Consider the following 17867-nt stretch of genomic DNA (forward strand, 5'->3'; position numbering starts at 1 on the left):
TAGCCCTAAAAAGAAAAATATTTTAAAGTCATGGAAAATATAATGCAATGTGTGCTCTACAATGTATATATATGTGGCACATTGTCTTTAAGACATTTATCCTTAATTATTTTTGTATTTTCTGGATTGCTATATGTCCCTAAAGTGATAATAAGTGAACTTTTCTTATCTGTTGCATATGTATACATTCATATTCAAAATCTGCTATGTTCATTGTATGACTAAAAGTACTATTGAATTGAATAGCTTCCTCTCTGTAGCTATATCTCTTCAATCAGTCTCTCTCTCTGTCTCTCCTGATTTGGAGTTTCTCAAGGTTATGCAGAGGGTAATCATCACATGACTTTACAGTTCCCCTGCTGATGTAATGTTTTGTATGTCTGATAAGCTATTGTTATACAACCAGCAGTTGATTTTTGGGGGGGATGATGTCTCTCTGTCCCACCCCTTCCTGTTTTCCTCCTCCTCTCCTCTGATATTACAAACAGTATCATCACCCAACTATCCAAAACAACACATTTATCATGATCTATTCCTCGGCCACATCACAGACCAACACATATCTCTGACCAGGTTGTTTACAAGAGGGTTCTGCCATTTTATCCCCGATAGCTTGGCATCGGCATCAAACATGCGGTCTGCATCTGCTCGCATGGAATTAAAAGGGCTTTTATCCAAACCTCCTCGGCACACATGCAGAATTTAAATTTAGATTTTGAACAGCAGCAGCGGCAGCTACCCAAATAGCAGGCACAACAACAAAGACTAAGGCCCACTGATAAATTGCAGCCATCTGATTGCAGGTGATGAAAGAATCACATATCCTGGTGTATACTTAACGACATGTTGAAGCTCAGAGTGGCTCCATCCTGCCACAGTGTAGCTGAGACTTGTGTCACTTTGGATTACACTCCAGTATTGTGTTGCCTATCTTTATTGCCTGCCTCTTTATGCGATGATGGTTGACATGTCATCAATCCCATATCTAGAAAAAACCTTTAGGTTAAATGATGAAAGCTAACGAATTGTATAATCCACCTGTCTTTTCCTATTATTCAGATTTGTTTACATTTTGCAAAGTTATAGATTCCACACACGTAAATAAAGGATATCAGAGGAATAGATCTGCAATCAAAAGGCACAGAGACACATGCACTTTCATAACATGAAAACTTCAAATGATGAAACCTCACAAAAAGATTAAGTAAATAAAGACAGTTAATTTCACATGAGAAGAGTGACTGAGCTGCTGGGGTGTGCCAGGTTGGACGCCTGTCTGGTCTGCTGGCCGGGGAAACCAGGTTCACAAGCTTCCAAAGTGATCAATGAAATGTTAATGTGGAAAACAACGATCCAGACAATGCTTATCATGATCTAAAATGAGCTACAGAGTCATTGTTAACGAGAGCTGAAACTTGAGTGGAAGGTTTTCATGAGCCAGACAGCTGTGGAATATAACGTAAAAAACTGCATCATCCCATTTTTTTTTTAAATAATGAAGATAAACATGATTTAGATAATGGAGATAAATAAAAGAATGATCTAAAATTAAAGTCTGAAACTGATTATCATGATCCAGAGAGTTTTTTTTAAAGGATGCAGCTGATGCCCCTCTCGTCTAGTCTGTGCAAAACAGAAGATTGTTGCCTGTATTCACAGTGATCCTGCAAACACAGATTTTCAACTATGAGGAGAGCGCTCAATTACATGGTTTGTTGTTGCAGAAGAGGCTCAATCGGGACAACAGAAAAATCCACAGTGCCGCAGCACCTGGTTCTGCCTGCCACATTTGTATCTGATTTTTCAAAAATAACTTACTGAGAGATGCACACACAAATCCTACTGTGTGATTTCTGTAGGAAGAAAATAGATTTTATTTTATATTAAAATAGAGCTGAACCAAAGTCGAGGATGTATTCATTTTGATTTCAGAGAGATAACGTCCCCCTCACTGGTGCTGAAGAATAATAGATCATCGATTACATGATGAATGTAATCTGCAAGAAAATTGTACTATAAACTAAACTAGACAGTTTGAAGGTATTTTTTACTTCTTGACCTAATGTTTGAGGGTTATCTGCAAGCAATTATTATTCTGCACACTTTAAAAGTAACCTGCCTATCTTAGTTGTGTACCAGCAGTGGAAGAGTAAAACAAAGCGACCTTTCCTCCTGTTTAAGCACATTGCGCACTGCCTTCACCATTTGTCACCCTGTCATCTTGCCTGGTGTTTCATCTTGTTTACAAAGGACCCTAACAGGTTTAATTTAAGATATGATGATTAGTAATTAAGGTGATGCTTGTATGGGTGTCTGAGCGACCCTGAAAGGAAGAGCAGATTCAGTCTTTGATCGCTGCTTTTGTTTGATCTGCACCGTCTTGCTGTGTTAGAGATATGAGGTTTGCAATTTAAATGGTGGGCCAAGTAAACCAGGAAATATGTTGTAGCTGGGTTTGAGTTAAGCTCTCTCTCTCTCTCACACACACACACACACACAGTAGAGATTGATGTATTCTTACTTTCCTTGACAGTGTATTGTTATTCATTTGAGAGTGACAATTTGACCTCTGTCAAACTCCACTTATAGCCTCACTGACACATCACTGGCACAGGTCCCTCCCATTGAGTTATGGTAGCCTGTTGCTACAAGCAATGGTGGAAGAAAAGTAAAACTAAAAGTAACAATACTCGTTGTAGTATTAGTATATACAGTAAATATACTTAAACTAAGAAAATTAAAAGCACTCATTATGCAGAATGGCCCATGTTTTTTTCTATCATTGGGTTATAGTTACTGATGCATAAAATAAGGTATATTGAGTAAAATCTCCATATTAAAAACATCTAAAAATGACTAAACCTATGTTATATATTTTGTTCAGTTGTGTACATTATCCCAAATGTTTCCAACAACGTTCCAACCCAGAGAAATCCATCATTTTATTCAAGTTAACATTGCATTACATTTGGTTGACTATCAGTGGTGTCATGCCCCCTTTACCCTCTTGCTATGACTAAATGTAACGTGTATAAAACTTTATTACATTACCTCATCCATGAACATGAATTCTGCCTGAGTCACGTCAAATAGATTTTTTTAACAATGGAGACAACTCCCACGATCACGCGTTACTTCACGGTGTCATCAAACTAGGCCTTTTGTCATGTGAGAGAACCCAATTAAAATGTGAATAGGTGACTGCAGATGAGCGTTTCTTGGAATGACACAGCAGTTTTTGTTCCAAAACGCACAGATAACAAGGCTGTAATTTGTGAAGGCATAAATCGCAGTACTTGGTGAAGAAACAGATGAGTGATCAATAACTAGCAAGGGAGAAAACAGATTGCAGTTGCAGTCTTTATGTTCTTTTTTTGATTTTATACCTCCACAATGCAGGGGAAATAAAAATGTGAAAGTGTACACATCACTGTGAGAGCTGATGGATTTTAGGAAATCGCCTTAGCGGTATCAAATTTAAAAGAATTATTAGATTTTTTGGGAACAACGCTTTGTTCATCTCTAACTCTTTGAGTTAGATGAGAAGCTCAATTACGCTGTCATATCTGGATTTTAAATAGGAGGATACAGCCAGCAGATGGATAACTTAGCATAAAGACTGGAAAGAGCAATTAGCCTTGCTCTCTCCATTGGTAACAAAATACACAGCACCCCTTACAGCACACTATCGTAGTCTCAACTGCATTAAGCCAAACAAGCATCTGCTGGCTCCATCTACACAAAGTTGACTTACTTAAGTGAGAATGGTATCAATCTTCTCATCTAAACTTTAATAAGAAAACAAATAATAATATTTCTGAAAATGTCAAAGTATTCCTTTAAAACAGTAACATGCCACATGTCGTTTTCTTTATAACATAAACTTTGACTGATCAGTGAAGCACAGCTGATTGTCACAGTTGTGTGTGCATCTCACTGGTGATTGGGTAACACCTCTGACACACCCACCAAGCAAGAGAAAACAAACAAAACAGCTGGGCACTGTTTTTAGCAAATTCTTCACAAACAGGACAAAATTGTGTAATTGCAGGGACTATTTTTAGCAGCGGATTAATACACATTTGGTGCTAGTACAGTGTGTGTTGAGTTGACTGAAAATAAAACACAATGTCCATGTTCACTGCAGTGAAGAAACATGCCATCTAGTATACAGGAGTAATACTCTTCATGGCTTTGGATAACCAGACAACATTTGTTAGTAGGATCAGGTTCTGGTTTTGGCCCTTTTATCCATTTTATTCATGTCTTTTATTGATTTAATTTCAGGCTGAGAAATAAATACCACCAGGCATTAGGACTATGAGCTATCTGAAAGGGATCAATGGCTAATTTTGCTTATACACAATATAAACGTCACAAATATCATATGATTAAATAACTTTCATTCATAACTAAGTAAACCCAACATAATCGACCCACATGTATCAGTAAAAAGGATTATTTGTTGTCTTCTATTTTGTTTATCTAATCTAGGCTGCATGTGAAACACTGACGTCATGGCCACACCAAAAAATTCACAACATGCTCCCAGTGAGCGATGATGTATACACTCTGGTGTGTTGTGGTAACTTCTCTACTAAACGGTGAGCCAGTAAAACTGCAGAGGAAGCAGCGCAATGAACCAATGGCACAGTCGCAGTCATCGGTCTCCGGTGGCTATTTGTGTCCGACGGCGCGCTGCTGCTGCATAAAGCTGGACACAATCAACCGGAAGTTGTTTTGGTATTTTTCTCCCCTATACAAATAGGCAGGGAAAGGCTGCTGCATCCATTTTGATGAAGGTGATTTGCTCTCCTTTTTTATATTGATAAAATTTACTTTGCAAAGGTTTTATCTATGGTCGTCTTGCCATCAGGTAGGCGTACTTTACAATCCTCCAGGATCAAAAAAGGCAGTGGAGGACGAAGTAGGCTACACAAATCCTGTAGGCTACTTGAGTAAAAGTAAAGGTACCCTCTCTAAAAATTACTCCACTAAAAGTAGAAGTCTTCAATTTAAATGTCTACTTGAGTCAAAGTACAAAAGTACCTGGTTTTAAAAATACTCAAGTGTCAAAAGTGTGGTTATGTTTGTTGCTTGACAAAAAGAATCATCAAAATAGTTGGCAAGTAAATTTCTATCAATCAAGTAATCATTTCAGCTTTTTAGCCGACTTGTATGAAATGTTGGGTAGTTTAATTTAACAAAATTATTATTTATCATATTTTTTAAACTCTTCATATGTTTTGTGTGTAAAAAAGTAGTAACTGAAGCTGTCAGATAAATGTGGTGGAGTAAAAAGTAAAATGGTGACATGTAGGCTAGTGGAGTAGAAGTAGAAACTGGCATGAAAAGAAAATTCTCAAGCAAAGTACAAGTACCTCTAATTTGTACTTCAGAGTAAATGTAGCCTACTTTGTAGTTACTTTCCACCACTGGTTTTTGGGACCTGTATTACTCACATCAGGAGTTCGTCAGCAGCAATGCTTTTATTTAGAAGGTCCCAACCGGAACTGCAGTGGTATATTAGAGGCAGCTTGACACAAACTATTTTCCAGGGTGGATCACCAAATAACGTTTCTCCCTTCCTCCCTCACTCCAGTTTAATTCAGTCAAATCATAGCGCCCTGGTAGCTACATGCGTCTTTTATAAGAGCGAAGTTAGCACCTTTGGTTGTTCTTTAAGCTCTGGAAAAGACAAGAACATCTTGGGGGGGGAGTCGTCTCTTAACCGAAATTAGCTAACGTATCGGCAAACGAACTGCAGCGACCCCGAAAACACACAGAAATGGACGAAAAGGCGTTTACGAAGGAACTTGATCAGTGGATCGAGCAGCTCAACGAGTGCAAGCAGCTGTCGGAGGGACAAGTTAAATCGCTATGTGAAAAGGTGAGATATTAAAAAAAAAAAAAGACCAACTTACTATCAGCTTCTTCTCTCCCCTTACCGACGCCTTCTAGACATTCTTAAAATGGCGTCTATAGTGTTACATTTCACTGCGCTGTGCTTAACGTTATATTTGAAAATCACGAGTTGTTAATATTAGTTGTCTTTTTTTGGGGACGTTTGAATCGTTCCCTGGCAGACATGTCTGAAAATAATGAATGGCGAGCACATGTTGTCGGTAACTGCGGGTTTACCAGCCAGGAATGGGCAGCCATACTGTGAATTCAAGTCACATAGCACATATACAGTATAACGTTAGTCCCCCTTCATTCAGACTGTCAGTGTGTCCCACTCAAGTTGGGACTGACTGCTTAATTACTGCATTTTATGTGTCATGTTGTCTGTATGTAAGCGGGTGCGTGGTAGGGAAGGGAAAGGGAAGTGAATATGTTGGTATCAAACAACCACTACATATCCTTTATCCACCAAATGTAATGTGCAACAAATGGATGCCCCCAAAAGGCTGGTTATAGCTTACTGTGCAGTTATGATTTGGCTGAACAGAAACGAAGTTGTTTTGTCATTCTCTATGCATGTGTGCTACATGATTACTTTGCATTTCTCACAGGTAATAGTCAGGAAAGTTGCAATAAACCTCTGACCCTGACCTTCATCTAGCTTCATATTTAATTCTTTAGTTAATAAGAGGTGGGACTGACTTGTTTATTAGGCAATAAAGTAGTACATTTTCAAACTTCATCATCATGAGTGCTAACTCTATCTTTTGAACCCTTTTAATCCTCTGCAGTTTCTGGTTTACTTCTCCATGTTTTAGGACCATTGGTGGACATTGTTTCACATGTCATTAATACAAAGAAACCTAGAGGCTAATGCAGCCAAATTACATTAATACTGTAAATAATGTGGGCAACTGACTGGTCATAATGCTACTTATTTGATGTTTTGACCTTTTTGTGGTCACAGAGGTTCCTTTGACCTTTTAGCCACTTTAACTGAAAGTAACTTGTTTCTGAGCCAGGAACTCAATTGTATTTAACTGTTCAACTTAATTCAGTTCGTGCGAATACAAACGAAAACATATCATGTACAGTGTCCGTAGCTGTACGTGTTTTTGCTCTGCTCCTGCATTGGCTGACAACTGGTCAACTGATTCTGCAGATTTCTCTGGTCTGAGCTGGAGCTTAACCCCAATCTCTCCTCAGCATCCTCACCTCTCAGACCACTTGCTGGTTTCCAGCTCTAGATGTCTGGGCTCAACAAAAAAATGTCACCCATAGACTCATAAACACAGTTTTCTATCAACAAAATGTGGTGTTTATTGTTTCCTGAATTACTTTCAGTTTTTGTTTTTGCTTTGCCTAAACTTATTTATTGTATGTTTTCAACACCCCTTATCCAAAGTGCACTATATTGTTGCTCCCTCATGTCATGGTCTATTTAGGCGCCCGCTGCTGGAGAAATTGACACCTCTGTTACTGGATGGCAGTGCTGGAAATCCTGACAAAACCTGACCTCAGTTTGTGGTGGATGTGGTTTAATTCACTTTTTGTCTGGATTTCTATAAATTTCACCATTGCTGTTAAGCTTAACTCTGATAACAGAGGTTATATTTGGACAGATGTTTTTTAATTGCCTTTTGCCAAGTCTTTTTAGAGCAGCTCTATCCCTCTTAGCTTGTAGAAGGACTGAAAACTAGGCACATTACCATGTTTGGAGTGCTGTGCACTGAAAGTTAATGGCGCACTATTTTCAGCTTAGCTGTTATGGTCCTTCTAGTAGTTTAAAGTACATTATTCATCTCAGTTCCTTACTCTTTGGGTTGATATCCCAAAATGGGCTGTGGAGTCTCTCCATAAGGCAGTGTGATGGTGGTCAATGCTGTGGCAGGCATATATGCATTTTGCTTATCAGATTTACCTTTGTGCCATCTTCTACTTAATATAGGAAGCTTGGGATGATGACAAGATGACAGTTGTGCCTCCTGGAGGGAAATTTCAGTTTTAATTAGACTTAATTTTATTTAACAGCCCCCCCCCAGCTGATATACTTTGACATATCGCTGCATTTGTCCACCTTGCAAGACTAGACAATCTGATTGATTTGTAGGCCCCGTGAACAGTTGTGTTATGAATCCACAAAAAAAACACAAGCAACATGCAGGAAGTGCGCAAATAATGTTTTTCTTTCCTGTTGCTCTCCACTGTTTCCTCCTGAATGCAGCAAAGATGGCATAAAAGAAGTCGAAAGGACTGAGGCTGTATCATAGCTCATAATGAGCTCTACTGCTCCAAACTACTGTCTAACTGCATCTATCTGCCCCCCCTGTGAGTTTGGTTAATATATTCAGCACAATGCACCTACACAACATCGTCCCTGATTTAAAAATAGCAGAGGATATGATTGATTTTTAGTCACTAACATATCCAAAGCCATTGTTGCTAAGGGGATCAGAGTGTGTGACTCAGGATAACACTATTCACTGTGACTCAGAGCGGCCGTCTCTGTTTTGGGATGTATGGGGGTGTAAAGGAATGAGATGTGCTGTGTAATCTTTTCGTGTCTGCTTTCCAGCTTTCTCATAAAAGGCTGAACATGCCAGAGTTTCTGTCATGTGTCTAGCTGTCAGGGAAGACAGAATATTTAGGAGCTTTATCTTTTACAGATTACAGCACCCCCCCCCCCACCCCCCACCCCCCCCACCCCTTCCCCTTTAAGGCTCTAGATGTCTTCTGCAATTGTTGTTTGTTTGCAGAGTAGTGTCAACGTCGTTCTGATCATTTTCTAGTTGCCGTGTTTAAATTAGGGGACTGCAGACAATGCTCTGTTCACTCGGAATTGGTTTTATGTTCCTGCCAATTACAGAGTAAATTTAATGAAATGCGTAACATGTGCCTCAGAGAGAGAAATATCCCTTTCGTGACTTTTTTAGGTTTTTCCCCCTCCGTTCAAAAATAATCCATTTGAGTTACATAACCATTCAGATGTTGTTTTTGTCTTTAAGGTTCAAGCTCTGTGTTTTTTACCTCTTTGTTTTTTTGATTTCCTGAGGCATTGTTTGCCATACATTTAGACTAGATACAGTTCATTTGTCTTGTCTTGAGTTAGGTAAATCATCTACAAAGTGCTTTACACATGAGAGATTTATAAAAGGCAGCAAACGGTGCAGACAGACAGAGCACAGCAACGGTACATTAGCGTAAATGGGTCATTTGCTAAAGAAAGATGGAGGAATTCTAATTTCTGAATGACTCTTCAAATATTAATATCATACGACCATCTAAATTGTGTCAGAATTATGTAATTACTTATTCATGTTGTGATAGTTGCCCCACTTCCTGGAGCTGACGTACCCCTGTATGACCTCTGTCAATTTTAAAACCAATTGAATGCGTCTAGTCAGGCAGAAAATAAAGCTTTGTTTGCCAACTGAGGTCACACTGTTACTCAGAAAAATTAGTCTGTGAGAATGACTGTTCCAAATGATGGTTTGTTTTCCTACAACAACGTCTGACATAGTGTAGTGTAATAGTGATATCACAAAAACAGTGCAAATGGATATCAAAAACACAGATGAAAGTATGCATTAATGCAGTGATTCTTATGAACACGTTACAAAATGATTTGACATTTTCAGAAGGTTGTTAAATGCATCTCAGCAAAATACAGACTGTTATCATAGAAAAGCGGACAAACATAGACACAGCCTGCCATCATTGGGCTGCTGCTGGTGCTGATTTCCACACTGATTATAGTGCTATTGTTAGGCAGATGCTTAACCTTTAGCTACCATAAATGACTCGACTGAGGTCATCGTTTGTGGCTGTAGTTTTGCCTAGTCGTCAAGCTTAATTTGCCCCAAGTTGTCTCCAGGAGAACCTTTGGCCGTGTTCAACACAGTTTAATGGGATTATATTGCGGCAGCCTGGGAAAATGCTGACTTCAGTTCTCCGCACTTCACTCTGGCTAAGCAGTTTGTTGACTGTGTGGCGTCTGACGTATTGGTTATAACTGTAATCTGGGCCGAGGTTCCCTCCCTGTGGCATTTCTGCTACAGGTGTGGTCTGTACATTGGGTGGGGTGCTTATGTAATGTCTGCCGTCATCCTTTTCATTCACAGCTGGACTGGCGTCCACGGTACATGTTGTGACCGCAGTCTCATGGAAAAACAGGTCTCTCACACACTAATTTTGAGGTAATTGCTACATCCAAGTTATAATAAAAGGTATCTTGGTACCATAAACAGCAAGTCACATTGAATTAGTTTACTACTTCCGGTTTTATGTAATATTTAATCAGGTGGACCTCAGTCTTGTGTTGTTGTATTGATGATGTTTTATTGTTTTCTGTCATATTTAGTGTGAGGTGAACCATGTTGCTGATGATTTCAGTGGAATTGTTAAGAATGAACAACTTGTATATGGAATTACTACAACAACCTGCTGTAAAGGCAGATAATGAGGTTTATTTAACTTCTGGGTTTTGACTTAAAAGTCTTCTGAGTGGGTAGCGAAATAAGACCATACAAACTGGGTAATAATAAAAGCAGTGGTTCAGTACATCATACAGTGAGGAAAATATAACTCATATCTTGTTGTCAGGCCTAGTTGTCAGTTGCGTTTTTCCAAGGCAAGAGACCTCTGATCTAAAATGTCAAATAAAATGACTTCAGATGACTCTATATTTATAGCAGGGGCAGTTGTTATTTGTTTGAAACAGAGGAGGAACTGGAAAGTTATTAATCAGAGATTCCTGAACAAAACCCCAAAATACTGTAGCAATAATGCTCGACAGGAAGATTCCAACAAAAATCTTGTGTATTCATCAACAGTACATTTAAGTCACTAGTAGTACAGTTACCACTACTTTAGTAGCCCAATATAGTGTCTTTCGTTTAGGGATGCACTGAAATTAAAATTCCTGTCCGAAACCGAATATAATGAAAAAATTTGCAGAATACCGAACAAGTACATTGACATTTTTTCTATTTACTTTGCCTTTTTTTTTTTTTTTTTTTTTTTTTACCATTGCAGAAATTAAATAGTGAAAATGTGCTTTTTACTCAGTGTTTCCCATAGGATTTGAAAAGACTACGGGGGTGGGTCTGATGCCCGAGAGGGTCCGGTAAAGTAAATTACATGTGTTCATTTACTTTTTAAAGGACATATGTAATAAATTTTATACTTTCTGTGAATATAATCCAACTAATCTTATTTCCATCCTCTATAGACACCTTATTTTGAAAATCGGACGTTGTCACGTGTGTATCCTCGCGATAAAGTCCGACCCAATGATAAATAATGTTGTATGTGGTTCTCGTATCGTACAACACGAAGACTTTATAGCCTCTCTTCAGGTAGGACTCTCATACTGCAAAACTTTTCTCTCTTTGTAAAGAGATTTTCACGTCTTTCTGTGAATAGTAAAGAGGATGGCAGACAGGCCTGACCCACTTAAAAGGCATGTTTGTTTATTTTCCCTGACCATATTTGTTTATTTTCCTCATATCTCGCGCACTGAGGTGGAGGAGGGGGGAAGAGTTGAAGATGAAAATATATTGCTGTTCCACTTTAATACAGGCCTGTAGAGTATTCTTTCTGGTTTAGAGTTAGAAGGCCCTGGTCAATCTGTCATCCACAGCCCTGTCATTTAAAGGCCTCCTGCCACATGGTAGTATGGGCACATGGAGGCTGTGTGTGTGTGTGTGTGTGTGTGTGTGTAATGTAGGTCAGCAATGTGCAGCGCTGCAGTCCCATCCTGGTCTCTCTCTGTCCCATCTGTTAGGTTGACAGGCCAACTTCAGCAGTCTGTCAATGTTGATTCACCCTGCTCATAACAGTATGAAAAGATGGTGGCTGTTCAAAATGTGCCCATTTTGCAGATGCCTCACTCTGTCTCTCTTCGCTCTGTATCACCCATGCAGCATAGCACGTCAGCCATGTCTGGTGGTCATTCAACTCTGAGTATTTCTCAATCAGCCCGAGGATTTGTTGCTTCAAAGCTCTTTAAAAGAGCTCCTTCCGCCGACTGGCCCCTTAGTCAGACCTGCCAAGCTACACTGACTCCAGGAATCAGCCTCGTTGTGGGACTCTGGATTAAATATTAGTACTGTTAAAGCTCTTACACTGTTTTTAGTTCTTGTTTTTAAATGTCGAAAGTGCCGGTAAAAGCGGTTTAATAATTAGTGAAATGATGTTAATAATGTTCACGTAGCTTTTTGAATGTATAGACACAGATACGCTCTTGATAAACTTCTACATTGTAAAGAAAAAGGAGATATGTCACTAGACACACAGAGGAAGACAAATGATGCCAAGTACCCCCCCACCCTGCGTCAGCTGATCCCGAAAAACAAAATCCTCACTGCATATTTTGTGTTTGATCTGTATGTGACTCTTCTTTGCACTGAATCAGCAGGAAGTGTTTCCTCTAACAAAAACACTAGCTGCAGGCAACATACTGAGCCATATGTGGCTGCATCAAGACTACACCATGATGAATTTTGGGTACAATGAACTGTGTCCAAGGAAAACATTTTTGACAGTTCCACTATGGGTGTAGTGGCTGTTGTGTAACTGGCTCCTCCTAAAGTAACAATCTGGAGATCCAAAAACACCAGCGAGCGTCTTCCACTCTGTTCGCTGCTTTTGGATCATCACAGTAATTGATTTTAGGAAATACTGCAGTGCAACCAGAGCTGTCTTTCCAAGTGCTGCGAGGCAGGCCTACAGGAAACTAGACACAACACATGCAGGCTAGGGTTTTTTTTCTTTGAGAGATGGTGGAGATATTGGGGGTTGTGTTGAGAAATTGTGCAGAGAGGTTGGCAGGAAATTGTCTGTTCCTGGAAATAAAGATGGAGAGTTAAGGACAGTCAAAATTACAGTGTATAGAGCATACAGTGCAGGATCACTTGGATGTCAATGAGCAAAACACAGTAAAGCTGCACACAATATATTAACTGGAACATTTTCTTATCTGCAGTTTTTTAAATTTATTTATGCATATACTTTTTCTGGTGTCTGTTTTTCACTCACTGTTTTTTTTTTTTTAATTCCCCCCCACCCCTTCCCTGCAGGCAAAGGAGATCCTGACCAAGGAATCAAACGTCCAGGAGGTGAGATGTCCGGTGACAGTCTGTGGCGATGTGCACGGGCAGTTCCATGACCTCATGGAGCTGTTCAAGATCGGAGGGAAATCTCCTGACACAAACTATTTGTTCATGGGAGACTATGTAGACCGAGGGTACTACTCCGTAGAAACCGTCACTTTACTAGTATCACTTAAGGTAAGTTATAATTTAAAGTCCTCGCACATTTGACTAGTTCCAAAACAGAAATTGAATTTTATATATATATATATATATATATATATATATATATATATATTTATTTATTTATTTATTTATTTATTATTTATTTATTTATTTAATTTTTTTTTTTTTTTTTTTTTATTACAATCATCTTCCCCTGTTTCAGGTACGCTACCGTGAACGCATCACAATCCTCAGAGGGAACCACGAGAGCAGACAGATCACACAAGTGTACGGCTTCTATGACGAGTGCCTACGGAAATATGGTAACGCCAACGTTTGGAAGTACTTCACAGATCTGTTCGATTATCTCCCCCTCACTGCCTTGGTAGACTCTCAGGTGAGAATACACATCAGTTGGTTTCACAGATAAATATGGACTGAGCAACTACTGAATGACTTTATGCTGTGAGGGAGTTTAATGTTACATTGTGAAATGAAATGCTGCTAGTTCAGGCAATATTGGTTTAATGATGCGGTGGATATAGAAGCTGATGGTCACAGAGAAGTACTTGTATTTACTACTAATACTGACATTTTCCTCTTGTCCTTCCAGATTTTCTGCCTTCATGGAGGCCTGTCACCGTCCATAGATACTTTGGATCACATCAGAGCACTGGACCGTTTACAGGAAGTGCCACATGAGGTAAAGATAATACTTAAATGTGTTTAAGTTTTCAAATTTTCAAAAGCAAAGTTATGAGCTGCTTCATGGCCGGAAGCACAATAAAATTATGAAATGAACAGAAAACTACAGGATTTTAACTGTCAAAGCAAAAGGGAAGCAGTGTGGTGATGATGGTGGCTGTTCAGCAAGCAGGACTGTGTCTGTGTTTCCTTTCTAACATGCTCCTCTTTCACTTTGTCTTCCGCAGGGTCCCATGTGCGACCTGCTGTGGTCGGACCCTGATGACCGCGGCGGCTGGGGCATCTCCCCACGAGGAGCCGGCTACACTTTCGGCCAGGACATCTCTGAGACGTTTAACCACGCCAACCGCCTCACACTGGTGTCTCGTGCCCACCAGCTGGTTATGGAGGTGCGTGTCTGTATAAAGTATGTGTGCAGAATTACTGTACAGCTGCTGCTGGGGATGATGGAGTTAAGGACAGGAAACTAGATTTGCAAAAGTCATGAATGTTTGTAATTTTAACAGACAAATATGAATTTATCTATAGTTCAGGACTGTACATAGACTTCACAGCTACAGTCAACAATTCTCAAAATGTTTTAACAAAAACTGAACTAACATAAAGATGAAAAGTATAATCAGAACAACAAAATTCTCCTGACCAGCACTGCTACAGAAGACCGTACAGTCACCAGACAGCACTGTCATACAGAGTTCAAAACATGTTCAGTTTAGATTAGCATTACAGAAGCACTTTTCTGAATTATACATCTCTGGTAAATAATGCATCTGCCTCCCCCAGGGTTACAACTGGTGCCATGAGAGGAATGTGGTGACAATATTTAGTGCTCCCAACTACTGCTACCGCTGTGGCAACCAGGCAGCTATCATGGAATTAGACGACACCCTCAAATACTCATTGTAAGTATAACAAAACACTGAGAACTGGAGCATGTAACTCTGGATATTTTTCTCTCTCAAATGTTTAATACTTGAAATGGTGCTACAGGCTTTGCAAAACTCCAATTATGTGCAAAGTATTTGTTTAACATGACATGAATGCTTCATTCTAAATAGCTCTGAGGATTATGCTCACAAATACGTATGAATCAACAAATCTAATTAGTTTGTTTCTTCTTCCAACCAGCTTGCAGTTTGATCCTGCGCCACGCAGAGGGGAACCTCATGTCACTCGCCGCACCCCAGATTACTTCCTGTAAACTCTGACCTTTGACCCTTGTACAGTCAGGTCCAATATTGCCATGATATATATGACCTTCAACCGATAACAACATGAATGAGGAAGGGGAGGGTGGGAGACTTGGGTGGGCTACACAGCAGTGCACGTTGTATATCCACACAAAGACCTATTTAAGCATTTAGCAAAAAACAATGTCTGTGTGTCTGAGTGGACCAAAAGGTGTGTGCCATAGTCATTTCAAAATTCATTGCTGAGGACTTTATTGAAAAATTCCCCCACTATGTAAAACAACGGTGATGTTTAAATTCCTCATCCTGTACCTGTGTAGCTGGACTGATGGCACTGAGGTCTAAGACAAAAATTTGCTACTTCAAATGTGGTTGTTTGAACCCCACATGCCATGGCTTGTATTTAGGAGATCTGAACATCTGTTTGCACTTTTTGTAAATCTTAAGAAATGTAACATATGTCAAAAGATGAAAATTATTTCACACTACAGATGGTTTTTGTTTTGTTTTTTTGATTTTTAAAAAAAGTACAAATAAAAAGCCCCCATTAGGCAAGTTTTACACATGTTTTCCTTGCCTTGTGCAACTTTAGAGGAATACTCTTCTTATGCAGTCACCCAGCTTGGTGTATATGATAGGAAGGAGTGTTCATCCACATCAACTCACTGACTCCCTCTGAACTACAGAGTCTGTATTAACCAAACCATTTGAATAATAAAGATGAAGGTGGCTCCTTGATGTGAAAGTGCTGTTGTCTTTACTTTTTTATAGTACTGAAAAAACCTGACCTGAATGAGATGATGACTGGTGGTATGGTCTGGCTTACAAGGTTCCTTTGTTTGACCTGTAATTAATGTCAAATTAAACCAACTGGAAGTCGGCCAGTTTAACAACCAGCGGGTAGGTCAGCCATCTGGTTTGAGGTTGCCTGGCAGCTGGCTGAGGAATTGGTTCAGGATGTGTGTTTTGGAGAGATTTGCCCACTGATGACCTTCTTGGAGTTACTGTAATGGTAATCTGTCTTACAGCTAAATACAGTAGGTTATCGGGACATCTTGGTTAGTATCAGAAAGGTATCGGTAAATATCGGACACTAGTATTACCACTACTACTATCGGACAGGTAATACTATCTGACTCTTAAACTTAATTTCATCTGCAGCAATGCTCCATTGAATATAGTTTATTTCTGTTTACCATTTTATAATTGCTTTTATATTACTGTATATTGTCTGCAAAAGGGAGTTACAAACACTATTTCGCTACAACCTGTTGTGTCAAAGAAATGTACCTTGTAAACTTATCAAGAAAAGCAGACATTTTTGTCTGCTCACACTAATGCCAACATTAGCAGCATCTTGCCAGTAAATAAGTATTGTCAGCGTGAACACAATAATAAGCATTGACACCAAATTAACAGTATTTTTGATCCCTTTTAAGGTTAAGTGTAATTATTAGAAGGCTAGACTATATGATTATGTTTACCTTGCAACAATTGCTTTTAATTGTATCATAAGTACTGCAATTATAAGTAAAACGCAAATGAATGACCCAAAAACACGAGAACTGTATGACAACTTACAGTAGAATTGATATGATTGGCATTTTGTTTAAGCCCAGATAATATTATATGTAATGTATTTTCCTATTTAATGTTCCATCCATCCATCCATCTTCATCCGCTTATCTGGGATCGGGTCGCGGGGCTATTTAATGTTGTCATACACAAATATGATTCCAAATGTGCATGTTGTCTGTCGTTTCCCACTGCAGCTAAAGTGATGCTTGCTGCTTGATGTTGAAAACAAAATAACACAATAAAACCCACTTTTAACATTTAGTATATTTAAAAGAAAAAAAGGAGTAATGCAACAGTTAGAAATAGATTAAGTGGCATTTATGAGAACTAGGGAATGAAAGCTTTTGAGGAGCACTTGAACGCACCATAGAAACAGCTCAAAAGTATCTGCGATAAAGGAGGAAACGCCACTCCATGGTAGTTTAGGGTAACTTGACACAAAATCCAGTTTTTCCTAGATTGAAGGATACAGTTCAGTAATAGTATGATGGCACATTGTGCATTTAGACTTAAAATTTAGGTGCTTTTTCAAGAAAGACTGCAGCATATATACAGAGCACACCAGACACACCCACAACAACCAAAGGACATTCAACAAAGACTCTTAAGATACACAAATAAACAGTATAACATTAAGACCACCAAAAGTACATTTAGTTCATAGGTTTAAATGATTTTGTTATTTTAAAAGCAGTAACAACAATTAATAGCATCTAGTTCCAAGTCTTTAATCCTGTGTTTAAATTAACCAAAGGAGATCACATCAGATCCTTCACATTTGTATGTAGGCCTACATGCATAGACATTTTGCATTCAGGAAATGAAATAATGATGATATAGGAATGATATAGCCCAGTCTGGATTTTTAAAAACAGATCAATATATTCTGCCTTGAGTACAAATAGCAAGTCATCATAATTTATACATGTGCATTTTTATAATGCACGTAGCTATAGAATTATTCAAATTAAAATGAACCAATGTGGCTGTATCTGAACTGTACAATTGTTGTGTGATCAGGAAAGCCACCCTGATCACAGAGGACCCCTCTCACCCCCTCCACCACTCTTTCCAGTTATTACCCTCAGGCAGATTATATAAAGTTCTACTGTCCAGGAAAACACATTTACAAGAAATCTTTCATTCCATCTGCAGTAATCACTCTGAACAACATAAAAAAGACACTGTACAGCTGCCGTTTATGTATGTTTCTATCTATCTATACAATTCAATT

General features: G+C 38.9%; 1 protein-coding gene across 1 annotated transcript; it reads left to right on the plus strand.

The window, feature by feature from the left end:
• Nucleotides 1-5553: 5553 nt before the first annotated feature.
• Nucleotides 5554-15800, plus strand: ppp2cab (protein phosphatase 2 catalytic subunit alpha b). Its single transcript, XM_038709056.1, has 7 exons — nucleotides 5554-5890; nucleotides 12984-13193; nucleotides 13384-13557; nucleotides 13774-13863; nucleotides 14093-14254; nucleotides 14649-14767; nucleotides 14994-15800. The coding sequence occupies exons 1-7, from the start codon at nucleotides 5789-5791 to the stop codon at nucleotides 15064-15066; spliced, it is 930 nt and encodes a 309-aa protein (XP_038564984.1). The 5' UTR covers nucleotides 5554-5788; the 3' UTR covers nucleotides 15067-15800.
• The last annotated feature ends 2067 nt before the right edge of the window (nucleotides 15801-17867 follow it).

Source organism: Micropterus salmoides, unplaced genomic scaffold, assembly GCF_014851395.1.
Source record: "Micropterus salmoides isolate LMB-PRFRI ecotype aquatic unplaced genomic scaffold, ASM1485139v1 Ms_hic_scaffold_9, whole genome shotgun sequence".
NCBI lineage: Eukaryota > Metazoa > Chordata > Actinopteri > Centrarchiformes > Centrarchidae > Micropterus > Micropterus salmoides.